This window comes from Oryctolagus cuniculus, chromosome 8, assembly GCF_964237555.1.
Source record: "Oryctolagus cuniculus chromosome 8, mOryCun1.1, whole genome shotgun sequence".
In the NCBI taxonomy this organism is placed as follows: domain Eukaryota; kingdom Metazoa; phylum Chordata; class Mammalia; order Lagomorpha; family Leporidae; genus Oryctolagus; species Oryctolagus cuniculus.
In genome coordinates, this window is record NC_091439.1 from 70,221,268 (window position 1) to 70,248,107 (window position 26,840).

A 26,840-nucleotide genomic window follows, 5' to 3' on the forward strand; every position below is an offset into this window, starting at 1 on the left:
TTTTTTGTCAAATCCATCCTTTTCCTGCACCCATATTTTTAAAAAAGTCACAAACTTCCTACAGATTTCTCAAAAACTTTTAGGGTGGAGAGAAGTAAAGTACACAGGGATGGGTTAGACAGCAAAGGAGACCGAGGATATTTTGTTCCTTGATAACTTATGGTGTGCTGCTGTTAGGATAATTACAGCTGTGATTGGAAATGCTTCATTAACTCCCATTAACTAGCTTGAGAAATGGAAGTATATATGAAATTTGTCTCTGTGTTATATCTTTATAGGATAAATACACAGATTTTTTCATCATTCACAATAATTGAGAAACAAGGTGTTCTTTTTATAAGCTTAATCTGAGCAACTGTTTAGTTCAACGTTGGGTATTGCAAAACTTTCCTAGGCTGTATTGGAATATTTTCATCTAATAGGACATATAATGAACACATTCGATGTTTTTAATATTTGGAAAATCTTTAGTGAATCATTTGAAGCAACATTTCCATGACATTATATCTGCACATAAAGAAATTATAAGGGGTATTGAATTAATATCTAAAACATACTCTTTTTCATTTGTTGGTTGGTTTTATCAAGTCCAAGATATGGGTGTTTTTTTTTTTTTTTTTGGTTGCCCAGCCCTTTCCCTAGAAGTTAACTGAAAATCTCTTTTCCTTTCTGCTTATCTACATTTTAACCTATATTTTCTTTTACTGAGAGTTCTTTCAGCTTTGAATTCTGATTGTTTTTCCATGGTACTTGATTTCAAGTGCTATATTTGTTGGTTGGTAAGAGATTACTGAATTTTCTCCACATTGCACGATGCAGATTACAACAACACAGTTGGTCAGGAGGGCCCCACCCCATAACAAATGACCAGGGCTCCAATTTCTGGGGCCCAGGGCTGCCAAGGTAGATGGTTATGGAGTTGCCCAGGTTAGGTGCACTGTTCTGGGAGCCCAGTGGAGAAACTTGCTCAGTGAATGAGCACGCCCCAGAAGTGTGGCAGTGCAGCGGTGCACCTCTGGTTCTGCACGTGTCATTGCAGGAAGTTCTACAACTTGAGAGACAGATGGGAGGACAGCTCCTAGAGGACCCCAAGGCTCTTCATTTTAAAGGCAGCACCCACAACCTGCGCCTGTCAATTCATGACATCGCCCATTCACTCTGGAAGAGCAAACTGCTGGCTAAGTATCAGGTAAGGTTCCCGGCTTTCCTCAAGTCTTGGTGGTGACTCCAGTTATATACACAGACGAAATCCCCTTTCTTGAAATCATTCCTGTACTTGTTGGTCCAGGATAGCCTGAGGTTACTTGGGACTTTGGAAAAATACCAGATAGGCATATTTGAAGGGATGCTTTTTAAAAAATTCTCCCTTATGTGATGGGCATTTCGCCTAGCGGTTAAGTTGTCTGGGAAGACACCCATATCTGAGTACCTGGGTTTGATAACCAGCTCTTCCCCTGACACCAGCTTCCTGCTAAGGCAGACCCCGTGAGGGCTCATGTAATTGGGTTGTTGCCACCCACGTGGGAGACCTGGGTTGAGTTCCCGATTCCTGGTTCTTCAGCCCGGCCCCTGGTAAGGAATTTAGAGAGTAAGCCAGCAGATGGCAGATCTCTCCCTCATTTTTAGTAAATAAAAGATTCCAAGTTTGTCATTTCAATTAATTTTCATAGTAAATGTTCACACTGAATTGATTTTTTTTTAAATATTTATTTACTTGAGATGCAGAGTTACAGATGAGAGAGAGAAAGGTCTTTCATCCACTGGTTTATTCCCCAAATGGCCACAACAGCCAGAGCTGAGCCAATGCAAAGCCAGGTACTTCTTCCTGGTCTCCCATGCGGGTGCAGGGGCCCCAAGCACTTGGGCCATCCTCTACTGCTTTCCCCGGCCACAGCAGAGAGCTGGTTCTGAAGTGGAACACCCAGGACTGGAACCAGCACATAATGGGGTAGCGGCCTTATCCAGTATGCCACAGCCATAGCACTGGTGCCTGAATTGACTTTTTTTAAAAAAGTGAATTACAATTACTTGCAAAAGAGACATTATTGGCCGGCGCCGTGGCTCACTAGGCTAATCTTCCGCCTTGTGGCGCCGGCACACTGGGTTCTAGTGCTGGTCGGGGCGCCGGATTCTGTCCCTGTTGCCCCTCTTCCAGGCCAGCTCTCTGCTGTGGCCAGGGAGTGCACTGGAGGATGGCCCAAGTGCTTGGGCCCTGCACCCCATGGGAGACCAGGATAAGTACCTGGCTCCTGCAATCGGATCAGCGTGGTGTGCTGGCCGCAGTGCGCCGGCTGCAGCGGCCATTGGAGGGTGAACCAACGGCAAAGGAAGACCTTTCTCTCTGTCTCTCTCTCTCACTGTCCACTCTGCCTGTCAAAAAAAGAGAGACATTATTACCTCATGTCACACAAATTAGGTTTTGGCCTTTATATCAAAAACTTAAAAGGAATTCCAATTTGGGAACTGAAATAGCATATAAAATTAAAACCCAGCCAGGGCTGTATTAAATAGCAAGCATAAAAATACTGGTCCCAAGCGTCATTGTATGTACCTGTAGGAAAATGACAGGACTGGCCAGTGCCTTTCACTCCTCCTCCCCCCACCCCCCACCCCCGGAGACTATTTTGATGGGATTGCCAGCCTCTCCCCCAGCCCTAGGAGGGGCAGACACATACAAATGTAACCCAAAGCCCAGCACTGCAGCTCCCTTGGTTGCTCTCTTCTGATGTGAGTCAGTGAACGTGCTAGGAGGACTGAAAGGAAGACTTTGCATCTCCATCCTACTCCCCAAGGTCAAGCACACTTGCACTTGAATTAAGGGATGCAACCCCTCAGTGGGTTAACAAGGGTGAGCTCTGGCGGCCCGGCACGTCAGATTCTGCTATGTTGCTCAGCACGTGATGGAGACAGTGGACTCCTCTCTCTCCCACTGTATCCTTCCCTTTAATTCAGCTGCCTTGATACCATAACGGAAACTTCTACTTGTGGCAATAATGATAATGTGGTATTCCTTACAGCTAACCCTAGCCCAGTGCTTGCCTGCTGTCAACCCTCCTGTGCACTTTTCTCTCTCTCAACCCCAGGCCTAGGAATTAGGTGCTCTTCTGCTTATTCTTTTGCAGATGAAGAAACTCAGGCCTGAGGAAGCTCGTTAGCTTGTCCCAGCTATCACTAAGCGCCAGGGGAGGCTGCTCTGGTTGGACTGGGTTTGGCTCCAGAGCCTCTGCCCTTTGCCTCCAAGGCCCCTGCTTTTCATGCCTCAGCCTTTTCTTTCCCGTATTGAACAGACTCTTGGATGTGCTCAGTAAGGTGGGCTACACTTTTCAGAAAATGAAAGTCTGTTAGAGGCTTGGCAGCTTTTAGGCCAAGGGCTTTCTTGTGGCAACTAATCGAGTCCTCCTTCGCAGCCATGGTGAGGTTTGGCTCCCTGTGTCCTGCACAGGGAGAGGACAGAGGCATGAAAGGAAGTGGCCTCCCTGCCTGGTCCTTTAGACTTTGCTTTCTCTAGAATGGCCCAGCAGGGATTCCTTTTAATGAGCCATTGAGCACTGAGCAATAAGGGACCTGTGTGTCCACTGGTCTTTGCACTTTTCTAAACCTCTTTTTTAAAAAAAATTCATTGACAAAGGCTCTCTTTGCAAATGGGAGACTTGTGGCAGACAAGTGAGGTAGGAGCATGCTGGAGGCTGCATCCCTGGGTACAAATCTCAGCTCTGCTGCTTTTTGGCTGTGTGGCTTTGGGAGAGTTAGTGAACCTCTCTGGATCTTTTTTTTTATCTTACAAGCAGTGAGTGACTTAGAGCCTGTCCCTCAGGCTGCTATGAGGAATAAACAAGGTAGTACATGTGATGCTGTGTGGCCCTCCCTCGTGGCTAAAACTTTTGTATCCTTTAGGAGATTCCTTTTTATCATATCTGGAGTGGGTCTCAAAGAAACCTCCACTGCACCTTCACTCTGGAAAGATTCAGCCTGAACACAGTGGAGCTGGTTTGCAAGCTCTGTGTGCGGCAAGTGGAAGGAGAGGGACAGATCTTCCAGCTCAACTGCACCGTGTCAGAGGTAAGACGTGCGAGTTTGCTTGACACCAGATGCAGAGGGCTGTGGGCATGGGGCAGTGGTTAAACCAGCTCTTGGCAGGTGCACATCCCATACTGGAGTGCCTGGTTCAAGCCCCAGCTTCCTGCTAATGGAGACCCTAGGTGGCAGCAGGTGGTAGCTTAAGTACTGGGGTCCATGCCACCCAGACTGAGGCCAAGCCTACTCTTGGTAGTGGTGGGGCATCTGGTGAGTGAACCAGTGGAAGGAAGACCTGTCTCCATCGGTCTCTCTGTTTCTGTCTCTCCTGCCTATCAAACAACATGAAGATAACTTTGTAAAAATTTTCAAAGAGAAATCCGGGGAGAGAGTGACTCTCAAGAGGAAAGGGACAGCAAAAGGGTATCTTTCTATAAGTCATACAAAAAGTCTTCTTATGAATCACAACTTGTAAAAGCTATCTGAATGTCAAGTGTGAGGTTTAATTTCAGTGGCGTGACCTAACTTTCCCCCAGGCAGCCCCTACTCCTCCATGCAGCCCCCGCCCTTGCTGCTGCTTTCCCAGGGGCCTTGCTTGCTTTTGTCTTAATCATTTGCTGCTGAGTGGGGTGGAGGAGGAGAGAAGCACCCCCCCCCCCAATATCTTTACTTTTCTCTTCTTTTTGCTCCGTCTTGAAAGGAGACATCTCCTGTTCTCCTTTCTCTCTCATGCATCATTTCCCAAATAGCACAGATGTGTATTCCCCCACAGTGGAGAAGTGGTCCAGAAATAGAAGTAAAACCTACAGAGGTGTCCTCTGGGGCCATGATGTTGGCCTTTCTTGGCTGTGATCGTTGTACCCTTTAGCCGGCAACTGTTACCTGTGCATGTTGTAGAAATAACAGAGGTCATAGGGCCGGTGTTGGGGTGCACCAGGTTAAGCTACCTCCTGGGATGACTGCACCCCGAATGAGAGAGCTGGTTCCAGCCCCTGCTCCTCGGTTTTCCGATTTAGCTCCCTTGGAGGCAGCAGAGGCTGGCCCAACTACTTGAGCCCCTGCCACCCATGGGGGAGGCCCAGATGGAGTTCCTGGCTTTTGCGTGGCCCAGCCTTTAAACGAGGCATTTGGAGGAGGGAACCAGTGGATTTGAAACAGCCTCCTCTTGCTCTGCCTTTCAAGCAGATTTCTAAACACACATTTTAAGAAAGCAGAAAACCATCATGACTATTTAAAACCTTTTCTGTGCAGAAAGCAGGTGCCCACAACCTCGCATGTTCCCTCAGAGCCACGGCTGGGTAGCCCTGCCAGTGGAGGAGCGGGGAGGGAGAAGCAGCCTCCTGGGGCTATGCTTCGTGCTGCTGGCCAGCCAGAGAGGCCAGAATTGTAACCTCTCTGAAGCCGGCTTAGGACTGAAAACCCTCCCTCACCAGCGTGCGAGAGGAAGACGGTGTCGCCCGCCTGGCTGGCCCGCCTCGCCTAGCGCGTGTGCAGCACAGCCCGGCAGGGATGCAGGCAGCCCCACTGCTCGCTGCCTTCATTTCCCACAGCCTGCGAGGTGCACGCAGCCTCTCCTCCTGTACTTCCAGGAGACTTTTGACTCCTAAACAACTTTAGTCACAGACGCCGGTGACATTCAGAAGGAATGATCTTGGTGTCAGGGTGCCATGGCAACCGCCCGGCCTTGCTATCTCCCTGGTGCACTGCGCCCCCCCCCCCAACCTCCTGCTGGCTCCGGAGGGTGTGTTCACTTTCCAAGCCCAGCAGGTCTGCAAAGTTCAATAAGAGCCCAGCCCCAGGGACAACAAAGGCTGTGGGATTTGGCAGGGGGGCCACAGGGCCTGGAGCTTTGAAGCCGGCTTTTTGGTCAGCGTGAGCATGGGCTGTGTGCTGAAAAGGTGGTTTCAGATGTGGCCACAAATGAAAGACAGCTGTTCAGGGCTCTCTCCCTCCAGCCTCCTCGCAGAGAAAGCACCGTGTGATCACAGCTGAAGAACTTTCTTGTGCCAGCATCCAGGAAAGACGACTTCTTTTGCACGTGGTGGCAGTCGGCTCAGAGAGCAGCCGTCGGCATTCGCCCCTGTGTGACAGACAAGCACATTTAACTGACCGGCATGGAGAGGACTTTGGGGATTATGGGGCGCTCTGCTGCTTTTACTTCTGGGTCGCTGCATGCCACCACTGCGGCTAGCATTTGAAAACGGGTGCTGCTCTCTGTGTGGATAAACAATGGCCTCTGAGACCCCATCCTCCTGAAAACCTGGGAGAGGGGGCAGGGTGTGACTGACAAACCCATCCACAAGGCCACAAGGCATGAAGGGGCTCTGTTTTGGGGTCTCAGGGCAGGGCGGCAGGTGGGCTGGGCTTCCCCTCCCAAGCCTGAGCACAACTGTGCTTCCCAGTAGTCCCTGCGGAAGGTACGAAGCCCTTGGCCACCCTCATCAGCCCGAGGACCTGTTGCCCGCCCCAGAGACCAGACTGTGCAGACACACACTGTGATCACTTCAAGGGCCAACGACTCCTCTCTGGTTCCTTTAGAAGCCTCTAATTTCACAGAGATGAATTTACGTATGGAAATGTCTAGAAGGCTAGAAGTATTGCCATGAATGAAAGTCAAAATGTACACAATGGTAACACATTTTGCTGTTTTTAGACAGCTGTTGGTTGAGTCATAACCAGAAAGCTACCCATCACCACCAAAAGAAAAAACAGTGATGAGAAGGCAACTGATGGCTTTTTCAGGCTTCCGGTGCAGTTTTTGCTGTAGACAAAGATCCATTATAGGAAAGCCCTAAGTGTACAGTTCTGTGAGAACACCAACAAACGGCTTATCCTATCTTTCCTCAGCTTCTGCATGTGTAAAGAGATATAAAAATGTATTAAATCATGGGCCTGTTGTGAAGATTGTGTGGCTGTTAGGAACTGTTGTGAACAGAGCTTGGCTGACAGCACACACACTATTACTATTGTCAGCCGTGTCACTATGGTAGCAGGTGCCTGTGTGACCTCTGCCACTCTGAGCTGCAGGGTCTGTCATCACCTTAAGCTTCAGAGGTCCTCTGAATCGAAATAAACCAAAGGCTGAACCTAGTCCCTATATAAACAGTAGGTCATTCAAAGTAAATATAGCCAAAGAGAAATGGGCTCTTGGAAGAAGGAAGATGGTCTCTCTCTCCAAGTAGGGCTGTCACACTATTGCTGTAGCTCATGGTTTTGAACCATGGAAAAGGTACAGCTTAAGGGGCATTTTCAGCCACCTAATTATAATATATTTTCAGGCAATAACAATTATTGTAATTGTGTACATTTGCTAGAACTTATAACCTCTACTAGCTAGTGATGTGTAGCAGTTTGACGCACACAAGAACTGTATTAACGTACATAGCTAACATCACTCTGCTACAGCCATTCCCTCTGTACGCTTTGTTTTCCATAATCTGTTCATAATGACCACTGGGAGAATCTAGTTGCTTTCTTCTTTTTTGTAAGGACTGCAGGAAGACTCAGAATATGAAAGTAGAGGGATGCTTCTCCTGTGGAGTCCTCAAAATATGTGGCATCACCGTAACAGCTGCGTGGTTAACGCTGACAAATTGTATATTTCCTAAGGCAGATGGTACCAACATCATAAACAATTATTGTAATAAGCATTCTGTGACAGTAAACTCGACTTTTACCTGCAAGTCAAGGAAGAAGTAACAGCAATTGAAATTACTAGATGAAACCTCAATGTAAATGTAGATACATATTTTTTCTTTTACCTCCAAAGCTACTGTCATCCCCCTGAAAAGAGAGACAAGAAATGACACCCTACTGAGGTTACTTCATCTACACAGAAATAGAGTAGCCTGGGTGGGAGCACTCGGGTCTTTCATGTCCACATGAAATGGGGATGGTTCTTTATGCACCAAGGAAAAGAGGCCAACATGAAGGAGTGAGCAGACCTGCCTGAGATCCTGCCTATCTTTAACTGGCCTTTCCCTCAAGGATGTAACAGGGAGAGGCATCAAACCCTTCATCGCACTGGACTCTGGGGGTGGGCTGCCATCGGGAACTGGCCTTGTCCTCTTTCTGTCCTAGAAAAGCATCGTTTCTGTAATTTCAACAAAACTTGACTAGCTGCCGTGTGCAGGGTACAGTGCTGAGTACCACAGGGGTTCTGAGAATGACAAAAACACTCTCACCTCTAAGCAATCTGAGAACTCAAAGTCACAAAAAATACAACCACTTGTGCACTGGGCAAAAGGGCTGGGAACCTGCTCCTGGAGGCCTCGAGATGCATGCCTTTGGTGTAGTGCTCAAGGGCGCATCAGAGCACTTGTGTGTGGGGCTGGGCTTTGGGGGTTTTTCCAACACAGGTCAAAAGAGAGGGGAGACCAACTGTCAGGGGCGCAGCCTCAGCAGTGACACTGGACACAGGGAGTGGTCCAGCCTGAGGATGACTCGCCAAGGATGGGGCAATGTGGGGGCAGGTGTAGGGCCACATTCTGATTGGCAAGTGGTGGAAGCAGCTGTCTATCAGGCCCCTGCTCCATGGCAGGCCTGGGCCCTGTGTTTCACATGCATCAGCCTTGTGGCCCCATACCAGCCAGCAAGGCAGGTCAGGCTCTACAAATGTTCTTCACTGCTTAAATAACAGTTGGAACTACCCGAGGGAGAAAGGGCATTTAAGGTTTGGTAATGAAGAAATCAGAGAAAGAGATGGTTGTGTACACCAACGCACCACTGTAGGGATAGCCTGGCAGACATGCTGGATGGACCACAGGTGAGCAGTGGGGAGTGACTGTGGCCAACAGTAAGAAGAATCTCTGGGACCTTAGGGTTCAGACATGTGGACAGGTAAATCCATGGATAAATACTGGAGTGTACCCTCAGGTTACTGTCCCTAGAGATTTCCATATTTAGCTAGCTTTCTCTCTCTGCCCCCACCCCCCCCCCCCCACCCCATGCCTGTTGGGAGAGCTCTGGGCCTGATAGGGAAAGAGCTGTGGTGGGATACTCATCCAGGGACTCCAGCTCCTATTTATGGCTTCTGTGTTTTGCACATCAGTCTTTGAACTCGTGGTGTGTGCTAGTGCCAACACAAAGGAGCCACTGCAGTCCACAGGGTCTCAGTTTGCCAAGCTTTGGGTTTTTGAGGCTAAATACTGTGATTAAACCCACACACACTACTGTGTGTATTATGGCTAAAAAAATGAAGAACAAATTAGTTTTTCTGTAAAATGCTCTTCAAGAACCCAGATGGGCTCTCTTCTGTGGGGTTACTCAATCCCACAAGGGAGCACTGGCTGTTCATCCTGGAATGTGGAACACATGGCTAGAACACAGCTACCACACATACACACAGGCACCCCCCACCAAGGATCAGCATCCCCACTGCTGTAGAGGCCACTGCAGCAGGGCGGGGCAGGGTCTGGGGATGTGCTGGGTGATGGTGACACTGATGGAGCTGAGCACTCAGACATCAGAGACTTCCTGACGGCAGGAACTGTGTATGACTACTTTATCCTGCACCAACTAATTATGCACACCAAGGAGTTACCTGCCTTCAGAAGCGGGAGAAATGACATTTAAAGTAGATTAACTAGATTCTCTTTTATTGCTGTAATAGTTCCCAGGCAACATTTGCTTTTGCTTTTCCAACCAGGAGAAGTGATCAGAAAATGATTAGAGTTTCTCCTACAGAGAAAATTCAGAGTTTGCCTTTGTGCTGTTTTATGAGCTGAAACTATTTTAAGAACCACTTTATGGTTTTTGCTAATAAAAATTAGATTTTAAAAAAAATACGGTCGTATAGCCATTGGACAATGCCATTACCTGTTTGCCCTAAGGTGATATGCTGTGTTTACCGAATTCTTTAAAAAAATTAGTTTTAATTTGGTATCATTTAGTTCCGTTCCATTTCATTCAACAAAAGCAGAAAGAACTAAGCCATCTTTGGCAGGGTTTCCAGGTTATGGGGGCATTCCCTTAGGTCAGTCTCTGGAAGCTTTCTCAGCTTTCTAATCTCAGATCTGTTCACTCTCAGAGAACTGCCCTTGTGAACACTTTTCCCCTCCTGAAATCTAAACCTTGGGAGCACGGATACTCCTTATCTTCCTCTCTCATCCTGAAGAAACCCATCAGAAATGCTGTTACGTAATCACACCAGAACTTTCCATCTAGCCCAGGCCAGGCAAAGTTAGCTCTATGTACCTCTTTCTTGCAACCAGGTTACCCAGCACGACACCACAGCTGTGGGGCCAGGAAGAAACCATTCTCCCCAAGGAGAATAACAGCATTCATTCTCTTCTTATCACTCAAAGCAAGGCATTATGTTGTTTGGTTCAATAGGGACTGGTGTTGTCTTCAGAAATAATGCTGTGTTGTTCCTGGCCCTTATACAGGAACCTACAGGCATGGATTTGCCACTGCTGGACCCTGCGAGTACCATCACCACCGTCACGGGGCCGAGCGCCTTCAGCATTCCTCTCCCGATCCGGCAGAAGCTTTGTAGCAGCCTGGATGCCCCACAGACTAGAGGCCATGACTGGCGGATGCTGGCCCATAAGCTAAACTTGGACAGGTGGGTATAGCAAGGCTCCAGCACTACTTTCTGCATTAGATAGGATTTGCCAGGACTGACAACTGGTAGACCTAGGGCAGCATTCATTTCTTTCCATTTGTACATCTGTTTACTTTCTCAGTCTACAGCCACAGCTTAATCACCTTCTTTGTCCCATATCTTGCAAACAAGATGCTATGACATTTCTAAGCATCCAGTTTTGTGATCCACTCTGCCAAGTTGATGGTCTCAGTCTGCCCTAAACATTGAAGGATGTGGCGTGACCTGTCCCAGATCATCAGAGCCTGGGCTACAAAGAAAACCTAAGTCTTTTTGAGTCCCATTTAGGTTAAGACACACAGACATCTTATGTCTTAAATTATCTTAGTTTTGAGGTTAACAAAGTTAAACATCACATCTCTCATCTGGGGCTGATCGAAGTCAGTCTGGGCCAGTTATTTAGGACAACCCACTGTAAACCACAGTGGGACTTAGGCTACCCTGAGACAGATGGAGAGACAGGAAGGCTTAGCCCCATAAAAACACGAGAGAAAACAGATCCGTAAATCACGCCATTCAGCACATTTTCCCATTCCCCACTGCAGGTACTTGAATTACTTTGCCACCAAATCAAGCCCAACTGGTGTAATCCTGGATCTTTGGGAAGCACAGAACTTCCCGGATGGAAACCTGAGCATGCTGGCAGCTGTCTTGGAAGAAATGGGACGACACGAAACGGTAGTGTCGTTAGCAGCTGAAGGGCAGTACTGACCACACGGAAGCAGGAAATGGATGGAGACACACAGGGAGTCTGTGGCCCCCCCAGGGGTGTCACCGCGGAGAAGGACATTGGAGACTAGACCCAGTGAGCTTCACCGGCCCATCACAGCAGGAGAGAGAAGAAACACAGATACAACTTCCAATACACATGCCCACTTTACCTGGACAGCACTGCCGGAGTTAAGAAAAATTGTGTAAATGTGTACCTTGAATTTAGAAACCAACCTAATTTTCCTCTTAGTTGGGCTGTATGCTGTATGGTACAGGATCTTACAGTTTCCTAGGAAACGCTTTTTATTGCTATCCAGATATATGGATAAACTTTCTTAACAAACCCAATTTCTACAAACGTTGTTTACATCCACTTGGACAGGGATGCAGACACTGTCCATGGCTCATTCTATTTTTGTTCAAATCATTTGAAGTTGAAGCTGTGGACGGTTTGTTGTGTCTACTTCAGATTAGTAATTTACAGAGAAATCACAGACTTTTGCTACACATTGTGTACATCAAGTGTCTCAGATAATCCTCCATCAGTGTTCTGTTTCTAGAACTTGTAGAACCAGTGTTACTGTTTGTATCAGGGAAGTGGAGACTCTAAGCGTCAGGGAGAAGGGACCGAGACTCCTTGCTCCTTGCAGGAGAGACTTACCTGGTGCCCTCTGAGGATAAAGCTGTAGCATTGCAGGGAAGATAGTGATTCATGTCCAACCACAAACACACGCGTTTCTCCACACCATGTATGTCATATGCAATTTGAAGTCGCGTTTGTTTTTTAAAAAGGTATCATTATTAGTACCCTTACTATTATTATTGATGTATATTTACAAGTATTCTAGCAAAAGGGTTTTCTTTTAACTTCTGTTTTCGTTAGCAGTACTGTTAGTATTTGGGTATTGACTAGACTTGCCCCCCCCCCATCTCACATAACAGAGTGGGTGTACTCACCTGTTAACAGGCATTGCTTCCTTGACCTTTGACCTTTCTTCTACCAGTCTGCCCTGGAAAGATAGAAAATGATTACTGGCTTTCTCCATCTTTTCTTTAAGCTCACTCAGTCAGGCTCTTTCCCCTCTGGGTCTTACCATGAGAAGCGTAATCAATGATGTATGGTTCTGTGGCCCCATGTTGGCTGCCCCCATGGTGCCCTGTCTACCTTATGGGCAGTGTGGTGGGAGGACCAGTTTCCAAACTGGAAATCAGGAAACTAGTTCTTGTTCTGGATTTTTTGTACTGCTTAGCTCTGCTGCTTTGAGAGCATTTAAACCTCGCTGGACTTCAACTTCCATAATAGCTTGTAAAAAGGTTGGTAGGCACATGCCATCTCAAGGTTCTAGGATGCTGGTCTTCCACTGTGCTGCCTCCAGTCTCACACAATGTCTGCATACCACATGGGACTCTGATTTAAGTAATTAGCTAGTCTTTTCTCCAGGCTACATTATGCCTTTCAAATGGTTGTGATGTGGAAGATAATCACACTAACCAGCTACATACTTATTTGACTCAAGTCTCTTGTTTGTTTCACTGCATTCTGTAGTTCACTAGGAGATGGATCCCTTTCTTCTCATCGTCTTGTCCTCTCTGGGGACTCCTCGCCTTCCTGACTAGTTATACACTGTTTTACTGTTGTCTCAGTTTCTTAATACCAACACAAGTTTATCTGCAAATAGGGAATTGGTGCATTTTTTTCTCTCTCCCCCTAATCTTTGCTTTCATGATAGCAGCATACACAAAGGTTGTTTCATTAGCCCTTTTATACTACCAAATGTTAGTCAACAGACTTTGTGTCAACTATGACATTTCCTTGGGGCCATCACAGGCTGTTTGTTTTAACACAGGGACTCAATTCATTCAGCAGTTGGCGAATGAAGAGTCAACAGCCCAGTAACCAAACCAAGACTACACAGCATGCATGTGTATGAATCAAAACCTCCAATAAACATGACTGTGGTTCACTTTTGGCCTGGAGGTACCCATGTTGCTGACTGGATCTGAACAGAAATTACTTATTTGTTTTCTCCGATCTTTGCAAATGGATTTCTTCTTTCTTTTGGTGATTTCTTAGTATTCTCAAGAGTCCTTCGGCCTTCTCATTGAGGGGGGAACTGTTGCTGCTTTCTTTCACGCTTTTCACTTCTGGCTTAGACATGTATTCTATAGTCGTGTCTCAGGACATCCCCTGGCGTATTTCCATTTACAAAAATATTTGTCACTCTTATTGTGGAGGGGAGAGACTGCATTTATAAGTTCAATGGATAATGTTTGCACCAATGAGAAAAACTGTGCTCTAAATTTTCAAATTTTAAAGAAATATTTAAAAATCAGGAGAGGGGGAAGAGAGCTAATGTCCATTGCTATATCTTAAAAATAAATGTAATTTGGCAAGATTATTCATCAGTGCTGGGATTGCAGAATCAACTATGGAAACTGGGAACTGGATACTCAAAAGGAACCCCTATTTCTATTAAAACATTGAGGAAGCAAATTGGCAGCTATCCAGATGAATCAATTTCAACACTTTTACTGAAAACTTTGATTTAAAAGAAGTCACCAACACCGAAACAGTGAGCATAACAGGAACTGCATTATGGGAGCTACAGAGGGCCCTCAGGGTTTGCTGCAGGCGCTTGTTTTCTCATTCGACCTCCCACCACCAGGAAAGGGAAAAGTGGTAGATTCTTCGTGAGGGTCTCATAGAACTCTGTTATGTTTCCCACCAAGTGAACGTCAATTTCCATATGTACAACACAGCATTTATGTCAAATAATTTTCGCTACAAATTCTGAGTTCCTTCTCCTTTGGAGTAAAGTCATAGCTGTGAGAGTGTTCTAGAACCTTAGAGAGTTCAGAAGCAAGAGTTCATTTCACAGGGAGTCAGTTCATCAACCATTCTATGTTATATGTTCTACTTCAACACAGCTTGAAAAGAAAGCCAGGTTTTTCTCTTAACGGGAAAAAACTATAATTTGTGAATGGAGCCACCTAGTGGTGGCCAACACAATCACCCCTGAGTTTCATACAAAACTCACTAAAAGTTTGACAAGTAAATGTGGGAAATTTTCACTTCAAATATATGATTTTCTTATTCTCACATTTGTTTCACTTAAATCATCTCAAAATTACAGTATGAGCTGATTGTAGCGTGAATTCGTTCATACAAATCTTTAGCTGTTTTTTTGTAATGAAGATATAAATTCTGTATGTCTTTGGAGAGCTGTCATTTTCAACATTTATAATTTTCATTGGGGTTTGTATATTTTAAATCTCCTTGCTTTTGGTCCCCTACTATTAATCTTTGGAAATGTCAGAAGTATGCACTTAGAAAGCGGTCCTACTTCTAAGGAAGAGAAAATGGTCACTCATAGTTAAGGAGAAGAAAGAAGTATTTATTCTTCTGATTTTGATCATCTAAAGACTAGGGTTTCATCCTGTTGCATTCTTTGCTTGCCACACTTGTTCAAGCTTCCTTCAAGTGGTCTGGAAGGAGAAGCTGAATTCAGGATTGACCACTGGGCACATGGTAGTGACAACACATAACACCGCACAGCCTTTTCATAAACACCACCTTCCAATGCGGATACTCACGTGTATCACCAGAAAATCTCCATCTTCCCAGGGCAAGGTGTGCAATTAACCTGCAGAGTCTTTAGTCATTTTCATATATGCTATTAACTTTATAGATTTTAATCTCTGAACTACCAAACACCCCATTCAGCCATTAGGGAAAATTCATGGAGACTGAGTTGAGGACACTTTGAACAAACTACACATGTGGTAACTTTTTAAAAGGCATTTTTCCTATAAATAAGAGATAAACATAAACACCCAAGAGTAAGATCAGGACTTTTAAGGATCTGGTCGTACGTATCCATCTGTGTGTCCTGCTCAGGAACCCAGGAGCTGTGTTCTTGGTCCACTTGCTCCTCTTAAGCAATGAATGAAGGGAGCCACTAAGATGATCACTGTTTCCCCAGGATTCCCAGGCGTTTGCCTCTGTAAGATATGTCCCTATGGGGCCAATCAAATGGAAAACCATATAAAAAGACCTGTAAGAGAGTATAAAGAAGGGAGCATACTTACATTTTTCAGTCTCCAAGTTGAATGTGAATTTCAGGTTTGCAAGCAAATGTTCTGGACAAGTCATCACTTTCAAATGGAGATCTCCATGCTGTCTAAGGCCAGTGAGAGAGAGGAGGGTCATGGGAACATGGCTCATAAAGGAATGGGATTTTCCTATCTTCTTGGCAAACAGAGCAGCTTTTGTGAATCAGAACATCATTGCTCAAAACCAACTATTTGTAAAGACAACGGTCAATGAGCATTAGATTTTATAGATCCAATAAAGAAGAATATTTTTTATTATCTCAAGGTAACAAAACATTTTTACCCTTCCAGTGCCTCATAGGACCAACTATTGTATTTTGCTTTTGCTTTGTATTATTTTTATATTTTTTAACCTTACTGAAATCCTTAGAACTTTGCCTCTGTGCAATGAAGTACTGTTTCTCTACCCTAAGAAATCTATTTGTATAATCTCTGGCTGTAATGATCACTTTGAAAGATTTCCCTTGCATCTCTATGATTTTTTAGTCGAATAGGGAGACTTAGAATACTGTAACCAATGTTAAAAATTTAAGCCTGTGTCCATACAGGCCAGCTAAGCCAAAAGAAGTCATAAATATTCCCATAATTGTGTCTTGGAAGCCTAATTTGAAAAGTGGGGAGATGGCCTTTGCATGTCCCTGGGTGGGTTTTCTCTATAGGCTAACAAAGAACTCCCCAATCCTTTAGTCTATCAGCCTTATGGCTGCTTCCATTTTCAGAAATCCTCCTTCAACAGTCTGTCTTCAGAAGAGTTCATGCTCCCAGCTTTTCCAGTGTGCTTGTCACCTCCCTAGACTGATTTATGCTGAGATATTAATAGGTTCATTCAACCAAATGTAATGGCTGTCTTAGATCTATTGTAGCATGGTCACAAGGCAGCACCAGGACAAACCAACAGGTACTCCACAAATGTGCTAGCACACAAATCCAAGCAGTTATAGAGACTAGTCCCCAGCCCAGTGTATACTCAGATTCCTGCACACTAGAGGCATCTGTCTAGAGATCTTCTAGAATCCCAAGTTGGAAATCTCTGCAGAATATCATGAGAGTCATGGCTTAGTACTTGTCAAGCAAAAAATGATTCTCTGAAATACAGTCAATTGCCCACCAGCTATATTATTTGCTACTGTACACCACCAGTCTTTCAAAATACCACATTAAATTTGTGCTTCAGCAAAATAATAAATTCTAAGTCCTAACACTTCAGGGTCCCTGATAAGTCAAAATCCTGTGTCATCCTTAAGTTCCAAAGGTCTACTGGATAAGGCACTCTTAGCCCTGCTGTTAAACCTGATGGCACTGATCCAACTGCCAGCACTGGTGTTTGGAATGGGAATTGTGAGCAGATTCTGCTGCATGGCAGCCTAAAGGTTGATGAGCTCTTGGCCTCTGATCCTCCGCACCACAGGGAAGCAGCAGCAGATGACCAGAGCTGTGCTCTTGATGTTAAACCCAAGACCCTTTTATAGCAGCATTTAAAAAGCAAAACCAAACCAAACCAAGAAATCTATAGCCAGGGGGAAATGTCGTTGCCCTTTTATGTTCTTAAAGTCATTAGTGGCACCTGTACATGTAGAGCTACAAATTCAGATGCAGCCTCTTCCAGACCCTGGGAAAGAAAAAAGACAGAGATCAGAACAAGTTGAGCACGAGATCTGAGCTATCTCTTCACCCTTTCACACACCCAGTCTTGACAGTGAAGCCCTCCCCCTCCAGACAGATGTGTTTGGCCCAAGTGCAGGGTATCTCATCGCTCTGTGTGTGCTTTAGATGCCGCAGTGTTGTAAGCGCTCAGTTTCATGTCGAGCTCGACCAAGCCGGTAACTTCCCTCTTTGCTTTTTCTAAGGATGACCACTGACTCCCTATCGGAGGCTGTCTCATCCACCTGCTGCCCCGCCGTGGAACTGCTCAATTGCAGAAATGTCAGATTGAAATTGTGTGCTTTGCCATCCTTTTTTTTTTTTTTTTTTAAACAAAATACCACCGACCCTGGCTTTTCAGATATGGAACACTTCTGTCATTGTGGTAGAGTTCCCTTTTGCTGTATCTTCTATGCAATTCCTTTTCTAAAAAAAATAAAAATAAAAAAACCCTGGTGGCAGCAGAGTGCTCTCTAGGCATCCGCCACTGCCTTGCCGTGTGGTGGAGGTGAGGGATACAGCTCTGGGTGTGCCTCTTTTTTCTTTCCCTGGCTGCCTCTCCCAAGTTTTCCTGCAGTCCCCTTGGTTCGTATTGCCTGCATTTATTCTGTCAGCCAACATGTACAAAATGTAAGAAAGAATTTTTAAACAGGTAATAAATTATATTTATAAGCAAGAGTGAGTGCTGCCTGCCTTGTTTCTTCACAAAAAAAGTCCCCCTCCATGGTAAGTCACCCTACACTTCTTCCACAGAACAAAAACCCTGGTGTCTTGGATGGATGGGGTTCTGGGAAGGTACACCTCAAGCATCTCTGCACCCTGGAATCACCCGGGTCCTACCTCCAGGGATTTGGCTTTAACTGGTCTGGGAACAGCTTGAGCATGGAGTTTTAAAAGCTCCCAGGTGATACTAAGGGTGAGAACCAATGACTCAGAATATCCATGGCAGAATTCCCTAGCAAGCTTGTAAATAGAGTGCTAGGCCCTATACTCAGGCATTCAAGTTTTTTTTTTTTTTTTTTGAAAGATTTCTTTATTTGAAAGGCAGAGAGAGACCAAGAGAGAGATTGATTTTTCCATCTGCTGGTTTACTCCCTATATGGCTGCAATGGCCAGGACTGGTCTGGGCAGGACCCAGGAGCTCCATCCAGGTTACAAGGCAGGGACCCAACCACTTGGGCGATCCTCTGCTGCTTTTCCAGGCACATTAGCAGGGAGCTGGATTGGAAGTAGAGCAGCAGGGACTTGAACAGGTGCTCATAAGACATGCTGGTGTTGCACATGGTGGCTTAACCCACTGCACCACAGCACTGGCCCCCTCAGAGATCCAATTTTAAATGAAGTCTGCAAACAGCTACAGGAATAGGACCTGAAAGGTAAGGCCAGTAACACAGCACAGAGCACACTGCACCCAAGGTGAGCATCCTCCCAGGGTGAAGCAGAAAGTAGCTTGGAAGGTAGGGAGGGAAGCAAAGTTGGCAGTCCTTCCCTCCATGAGAGAACTACCTGGAGAAGTGTTCCTAGACAGGATGTACACCTGAGCCTGTGCTGGGATCACAACAGATCATGTTCAGAGCTAAGGAAGTTACAGAAACACATAAAGTGGACCCAGGGTAAAATCAAAGGGAGAACAAAGGTCAGTGGCTGAAAGAAACTTCAAGTTAAGGGGCCAGCGCTGCAGCGCAGCAGGTTAAAGCCCAGACTGAAATGCCAGCATCCCATATGGGCGCCAGTTCAAGTCCAAGCTCCTCTACTCTAGATGCAGCTCTCCGCTAGGGTCTGGGAAAGCAGTAGAGGATGGCCTAAGTCTTTGGGCCCCTGTACCCACGTCAGAGAACCGGAAGAAGCTCCTGGCTCCCAATTTCGAATCTGCTCAGCTCCGGCCATTGCAGCCATTTGGGGAGTGAACCAGCAGATGGAGGACCTCTCTGTCTCTACCACTGTAACTCTTTAAAATAAACAAAAAATATATATCTTAAAAAAAAAGAAATTTCAAGTTAAAAAACAAACCAAGGGGTCAGTACTGCGGCATATGAGGTAAAAGCCACACCCTTCAGTGCCAGTATCCCATATGGGTGCCAGTTTGAGTCCCGGCTGCTCCACTTCCCATCCAGCTCTCTGCTGTGGCCTAGGAAAGCAGTAGAGGGTGACCCAAGTCCTTGGGCCCCTGCACCCACATGAGAGATCCAGAGGAGGCTCCTGGCTTTGGATTGGTCCAGCTCCAGCTGTGGTGGCTATTCTGGGAGTGAGCCACTGGATGGAAGACCTGTCCCTCTGCCTCTGTGTAACTCTCTGCCTTTCAAATCAATAAATCTTCAAAAAACACAAAGCAAAACAAAAGGGTACTTTACAAAGGGAACACAGAAAGCACACGGTGGGGCAGACTCAGACTGTTACCCACCCGTCGGCCACTCATATGGAGCTTCCTTCATAGCCGGGAATCCTACTGAGAAGGCTGCACTTGGGAAAGCACATGAATATTTTCAAGGTCATATTGGCAAGGGGCCTGGACTCACAGGGAGCCTGTCTCTCAGCTGAGGCCACTGGAGGGTTCTGAGAATTGGGCTCTCTCTGCATCCCTCAGTGCCAACCTAACAGGTGCCAAGCAAACAACCCTGACCCACCCCTGAGACCTGACAGCTGGATTAGTATCAGAAGCCAGGGTGACAATTACCTGGCAGAAGCAAAAGTTCATCTTATTTCGGAATGGTGACCATCGGCAACAACCAAGCTTGAACTTCTCAAACGACTAGCATCCAGGGAAGGCCCCGTTTCCCAGCTGGGGTTGACTGGTAACCTGAGTGCCTGAGTCCAGAGAAAGGACTGAATGAAACCAGCTACATACAGAAGACAGTGTAGACAAGGTGACAGGTGCCCCAGTGGCAAATCTCAGCTTGTCTCAAATGCAGAGAGCTTCAGGTCCTGTAACCTTTATGGCTGAGGGACAAGCAGTGAGCCTGTGCACCTGCTACCCACCTGGCATGGGCCGTGACAGACTCATCTCATTTGCCCCTCCTAAGAGCACCATGATGTGAGGTGTTTAGCCCGATTTTCACTCCAGGTGAGAAAAGCGATGGTTGGACACTATGTCCTTCTGCAGGACTGAGAAAGTGGAAACAACAGGATGTGAGCCGGGTGGTTCTGAATCCCAGCACTAGGAAGCAGTTGTTCTCTTGGCACTGTCTCACACAAACCTTCTGTCCCTGCATGGACCGTGACTCAATGCAAGCCCATGCTGCGGACAGTACTCCCCAGCAAGAGTGGGTCCTGGCTCCAGACCCCGTGTCTGACAGATCCCCTCAAACCCCAGCTTCCCACTCTGCCCTCCAGGGCTGCACAATGCTTTGTCCTTTTGCTGAGGGTGGCCTACCCCCCTGGGGCTGTTTCCAGGTCAACAGCAGCAGCAGCCACATCCTTCCCCACCCTGAGTGCCCTGCATGAGGGAGCAAGGGTGAGCTCCTTCTCACACCACTCTGGAGCATGCATTACCTGTGCACCCACTCAGTCGGCCCCTAAGCCCCCAGGCCCACCAGGCCCACCAGCCTTCCCCTGGACTCTTTGGCCCTGCCTGCTGCCCTGTCCTTCTCCTGTAGCCCTGGAGAACTGTCTGACAAGCTCCACTCCTCAGCACTCCTCCCATCCCTGGGGACTTGAAGCCCAAGGCCTGGCTCTCTCTCACTGACTAGGACCTCCCACTCCTGTGATCAGCCACTCAGCCAGGCCTGGGGCTGCGACTCTCCTTCGGAACCCAGATTCTGGCCACAGCCTCCTCTCAGTCACAGCTTTTGCACAATTTCACATAAGCAGGGTCCCCTGTCATTTCACCGCCTTTCTTCTGCCTTCTTAGTTACGCCTCTCTTGAATTCTTTCCCTACTTCAGCCCCATGACACCCAACCTCCTGGTAGTTCTTATTTCCTCTGACCAATAGCTGCCTAGGACTGGTAAACCCCAAGTCAATGGCAGCTGTCTACATGCCTACGTTTGGGTTGCTGCTAGCAAGACAAACATCACCAACTACACGGAAAAGCGGCGTATGAATGTGGAATCGTAGCTAACGGTACTAATTGAGTACTTACTGCATGCCTGGTGCGTGTATTATTCCATTTCATCTTCAGGACAACTCTGTGTGGTAGACAGTAATATCACATCCTCGAGAAGTCAACACGTGCCTAGTGTCACACCCTGAGGCATAAGAGGGGCCGGAGAGCAGGAGGCCAGGCTCTGGGTCACTGTGCCACACACTTAGTGTCATCACCCCTCGGCACTGCCCAAAACCACGCGACTGTGGTTCCCCAGGAAGCTGGGATTTTCCACAGCCAAACATTGACACCTCCCTCATTTCTCTGCAAACACTTCTTCCCTGCACGTCCCATTGCTCTCAGCAGATGACTGAGTTTCCAAATGACAGAGAAAATGGAAGCCATCCCAACACTTCTCTTCCCTCTGGCACAGGAAGTAGACTTCCTGCATCAGCCCTCCCACCTGATACAATGTGAGATTTTCAAAGACAAAGTAAATAAATAATAAGACAACAACAACAACAGGCACAACTGTAAGATAACAGTCTTGCTCTTTCCAAGGGGAGAATGAAACTATTTTATTTAGGGGAATGTTAAAACAAAGCCATATACAATCTGTAACAAATACAATACAATCGTTTGTTCCCTAGTCCTGAATAATTACAGTATATACAGATTCCATAAGGCACTGGTTCCCCAAGGAATACAAATGAGTCTTCTTTTGAAACAGACAACAAAACCCCTATAAATTGCCAACTTTTCTCCAAAAAATATGGCATTTTTTTTGTTTCTGTTTTACAAGAGCAGTCATAATTGCTAAATTAAATCACCTCTGATGCTAACTTCTTTCATTTCCACTGCTAGGGGACTGCATTTTCTAAGGAGATACAACGACGCAACACGTTCAAGTTAAAAAAAAAAAAAGTCCTTTTCTCAGTGCCTTTGCACCCACAGACAAAGAAGAGGCAAAAGAGACCAACAACATAAAACTCCTAATGAATATGCATGACCCGAGCAACATGAAATTCAGTCATTATTGAGTACTTGCTATACTTGACTTCACATCAATTGAAATGTGTCAAAGGATTCCCTGTAAATAAAATCTCAGCATGTTTTCTGAGAAGCTCTCTGCTTGAGGAATAAAAAAGAATGGTCACTGGGAACTTAGCGCAGTGCTTTCCAGGAGGTCAGAGGCCTGTCTCCTCACACTCAATGTTCATCCCACTTCACTTGTGATTGAACGACCTACACACTTTCATAAATAAATATTAGGTTTCATTTAGTACTTTATCATCCATAATAGTTTACTCTCTAATCCACATAATGGAGTTGCACCAGACTCCACACTGAACGTAATATTTACATATACATATATTTATATAATATATACACGCATAAACTATAAACCTGAAATCTTAGCATACAAAACTTCTCTAACATCTAATAATTTAAGATTACTCTGACAGGGAGGAGTTAGGAGAAAAAAAGCTTAGTCTTTGAAATAATCTTGAAACTATGCAATCAACTATATACTACTAGTCTCCAGGTTCTCACTTATCTGAATCAAAGACCAAACAATAAAACAAAACTCAATTCTGAACCCCTAGGAATTCAAAAAACATTCAGGATTATTGGGAGGTGAGTAGGTAGCCTTCAAGAACAATTTAGTATTACCTAAGTGGATTTTGGTATGTTAAAGAGAAAAATATTTTCATAAATAAATCCCTTTCTCATTAAAAATAATTAAGTGGGTCTTTTTAAGTATCTCAGAAATAAACTTCAAAATGTTCATAGTGAGTAAATCAGGCTGGGGAATAGAGAGTAAGCTAGAGATTTTTCCCAAAGCAACCAAATGGATAATCTAGAAGCAATCTGGACACTATTTTAATTTCTCCCATTCTTCACTGGAATAAACACTTCCCTAGAAATCATCACCTTTCCCATAAAATATTCTAGGCTATCCCATGTTCAAGAACTTACCAGAAAGAAAGCATGATTTCTGACTAAGAGGCTAATTCCAATCTCAAATTAGGGTGATCCCAAGAAACACGAATGCATACCGGTTAACTGCATCCATGTTTACTCCTTTGATTAAAGATGATCTGATTACACACAGGCAGATTGTCTGCAGGGCCCAGATGATTATCACACCCACCTTAACTACACAAAGAATCACAAAGAATATAATCAGACACGAGAAAGGAATCTTTACATTGTGCATCGAGGTTATTTTAATATCCATGAAAGCAGCACTCTGATTAACACAGTATTTGGAAGCAACTGTTTTTACTCCTAAAGAAAAAAGAAAAAGCAGGAAATTTCTTGTCAAATTAAAGGAGTAATAAATTCTTGGTTACAAAGAAACTGTGGGTGAGATGCCTTGGGAAGTGAGTGCAGAATGTAGGATGTGTGCTTCTCCTAGGATTCTCCCAAACTGGAAGCACTCAGCGCCCTAGGATGTTTTCTGGATGATCAAGTCACCAGCTGCAAGCCACTTCACAAGTGAGGAAAATGTTTCCTCATTTCTCATGCACCTGTCAAATGTTTTAAAAGTCTCCATCTTTCAGTCACCCAGCGGGGAAAATGTGTTATAAAACACTGCCCCCTGGAGTATTCTGGAAGGAACATCTGTTTTTATAGGCCAAAAGGGAGGTACTTAACACATTCTTTACTAACCACTAAAGAATGTCTAAGAAGTAAAAGCAAACCTCAATAAAGAAATGTAAATGAATGGAGCTGAGAGAGACATATACAATATTTAACATTATTATATTCCTCTTGCTAGAGACTATCGGCCCTGTCGACAATTTCTAATATGATGCTTAAAAGTGAAAACGCCTTAGAACTGAATAGCAGAAGAGATGTTTTGACAAGTGCCACAGAGAAGGAAAAATAATAAATTAAATAGTGAACTTAACATCATGAAAATAAAATAAAATGAGTCAGCATTCGTAAGGTGTGAAATGATCACGTAACATGTACGGAGACGATCCCTATCTACATAAGAAAAAAAAACACAGCAGCGATATCTTGTGGCCTCCACTCCCCTCTGCTGTCCCATCTGGAGGTTATATTTATCTATTTTTTAAGTTAAAATTTAGTTAAATTAACCTGACCGATGCTTCCTCTTTATTCTTTTAACTCAGACACACACACACACACACACGCACACGCACACGCACACACACAGAGAGACAATAACCAACAGAAACCACTAATGTAAAATACTGTGTGCATACTTTTTGCCTTGTGCTTCTGAGACTGCCTCCTTGGCATCTGTAAGACACAGCCGTCAGTCCGCTCCTCCATCCTCCCCACCTCACTCACGTGTCCTGCTTCACACAACAGACAATGATCTCTATCGTAAAGCACCTTGTCTTTAGCACGACTCATGGCATTGCTTACTTAGTATTGATCTTTGGACTTGAAAGATCAAAAGCATGCACAGGTCAATTTTCTACACTTAAAAATAATAATAATAAAAAAGCTTGTTTGTGTTTTTTCTGAAAAGGAAAGGATTTTACACCACAAAAGGAATGCCTGACAGCCTCAGAAACACACGGTGGTTCTGAAGAACACCATCAACACGTACTGCTGTTAGAGTCCCACGAAACCTTCGTTTGTTCTGAATCGCCTGAAGCTGCAAAAGGCCACCTGCAGCAAGTCCCGAGTGCGCTCCCCGACGGTGGCGGCTGTCTGCAGGTGCGTTCACATTACCACCGCAGCCCCAATGGCAGGGCGGGCCGCAGTGGTCTGGGAGGCCGAAGCGGCCAGGTTCTGGGGTCAGGATGAGCTCTGTTCTCTGTTCTCCAGCGTCACAGATGGTCTTCTGGCTTGCAGAGTGCCATGATATTTTACCAATGTGAAAAACACATATCTCAATGTACCTTCCAGCACAGAGTTTCTGGGAAGAACTTTCGTTGACATATCTAAACTGTAATAGTATAAATCTTAAAACATCTAGGTTATTTTGGCAAAATTAAAGCATCTTAAAAAAAATGAAAACAATAACAAGAAGGCCATCCCAAAATACAGGGCTTTCTTAGAAAGCAACATGCATCACATCTCAAACACGTTACCCACGTGGCTTTCTCCCTCTGACAGGCAGGGGACTGAAGCTGTGCAGCGGGCACTTCTCTGTCTTTGTCCAGGTTGCTCCCCGAGAGGTGAGGGCTGCACCCGCTGGGTCAAGGCTTCCATTAGGGGTGCTGCTCTCACGTCTGCTCTGCCCACAAACAGAAGAGCACCTGGTGGCTTCCTGCAGAGACACCTCCTCTCCCACGTGTCAGAGTTTAATGTCCTGGGACTCCGACATCTTGGCAAGGGTTTTCTTAACGCGCAGAGCCGTCAGCCTGGACGCAGGATTGTGAGCCCAGCATTCCGTCATGAGCTTCCCCATCTGCCTTAGACACTGTGGAAGGGAGAGGAGGCATTGGAGCAGAGTTAGAGGACTGTATTCTCGCAGGGCTGGGTGGCTACGGACAGCTGCTCGGCAGGTCTGTAGCTCGTGAAGCTGCAATGTGTATTTTTACTATTTTTTTTTAAAAAAAGATTTATTTACTTATTTGAAAGGCAGTTACACAAAGAAACAGAGTGCATGCAAGAAAGAGACCCTCCATATAACCATGCACTTCCCAAATGGCTGCAATGGCCAGGGCTGGCCCAGGTGGAAGCCAGGAGCCTAAGACTCCATCGGGTCTCCCAACCAGGTGGGTGGCCGGGACCCAAGTATTTGGAACATCTGCTGCTGCTTTCTAGGCACTTTAGCAGGGAGATGGGTTAGAAGCCGGCCTCTGGAATGTACATTTTTAATGGTACCCGTAAAACCGTGTAGAAATAAAACCCCACAGACATTCCTTTTCTTGAAAAATTACCTATGAACAAAACAGACTGTCATGCCTTCCTTGTGACAGGAGCAAGTAAGTGGTTTACTGATTGTAAAACACCATCTTCAAAATCAGTATGAAACACATATAAAAATACCCTGGGAGACTACGGTCTACACCACTCTCTCAGATTATTTACAAAGCTTGATAAGTTTACACTTTTTATTGAATCCCCTACAATTCAAACAAACGTGGTTATTTCTAAATCACAGCTGTCAGTCTGCTATGATAACAGCGTTACACTGTACTGCTTAGTATTAGCAACCTATGCACAGCAATGCTAAATTTTTTTGTGCTCTCCTGGGATACACCAATTATCAGTCTTCCTGTTGAAAAATACACTTTTCCTTAAGCAGACATCCTCAGCGAAGGGGACTAAGGTGACACCAGTGCCCATCGCTACCTTCAAAATCACCCAAGTCCACTGCCTCACCATACTTTCTGCACAGCCTGTTAGGAAACATGCGCATTATGTTGCATTTAGGTAACTAGACACAAAACCAATGAACCAGAGTTTATTTTTAAATGAATTTTACACTGAAGAATTCATTTATATAAAGGGTGCTGGGTTCATTTGCTTGTGATGGTTTTGGTACAGGTGTGCTAAGAGTGGGTTTGGTTCCTGGGAGTGCTTCAAACTCACCCTGGAAGTTTGAGCTGTCAGAGCAGTTGAGGACCGAGGTGAGTTCGGAGGTGGAGTGAGTGGAAGGAGAGGAACAGGGAACAGGAGGTGGAGCCGGGCGAGGCAAGGCCTGCCAGACTCTTCCTCTTGCCAAGCAGCTCCTTTACAGACCCACGCTGTTTTCAACACCACATTCTCACAGCCAAGCGCAGTGTGGATGTTTTCCAAC

General features: G+C 45.5%; 2 protein-coding genes across 8 annotated transcripts in view; one reads left to right on the forward strand and one right to left on the reverse strand.

The window, feature by feature from the left end:
- The window catches only part of UNC5C (unc-5 netrin receptor C), a 380,855-nt gene extending 367,130 nt beyond the window's left edge, over window positions 1–13,725 (forward strand). Inside the window, exons 14-17 of one of the 2 annotated variants that reach the window (XM_008267581.4) lie at window positions 1,040–1,189; window positions 3,895–4,059; window positions 10,401–10,579; window positions 11,164–13,725. In XM_008267581.4, the coding sequence (XP_008265803.1) occupies window positions 1,040–1,189; window positions 3,895–4,059; window positions 10,401–10,579; window positions 11,164–11,329 (660 nt within the window). In that variant the 3' untranslated portion in view covers window positions 11,330–13,725. The remainder of the gene's footprint in view (window positions 1–1,039; window positions 1,190–3,894; window positions 4,060–10,400; window positions 10,580–11,163) is intronic. The other variant, XM_017347400.3, reaches the window with a different exon arrangement.
- Window positions 13,726–21,656: 7,931 nt separating this feature from the next.
- BMPR1B (bone morphogenetic protein receptor type 1B) overlaps window positions 21,657–26,840 on the reverse strand; it is a 447,531-nt gene continuing 442,347 nt past the window's right edge. For all 6 annotated transcript variants that reach the window (XM_008267582.4, XM_017347401.3, XM_051819553.2 and 3 more), the window contains one exon: window positions 21,657–25,514. In XM_008267582.4, the coding sequence (XP_008265804.1) occupies window positions 25,389–25,514 (126 nt within the window). In that variant the 3' untranslated portion in view covers window positions 21,657–25,388. The remainder of the gene's footprint in view (window positions 25,515–26,840) is intronic.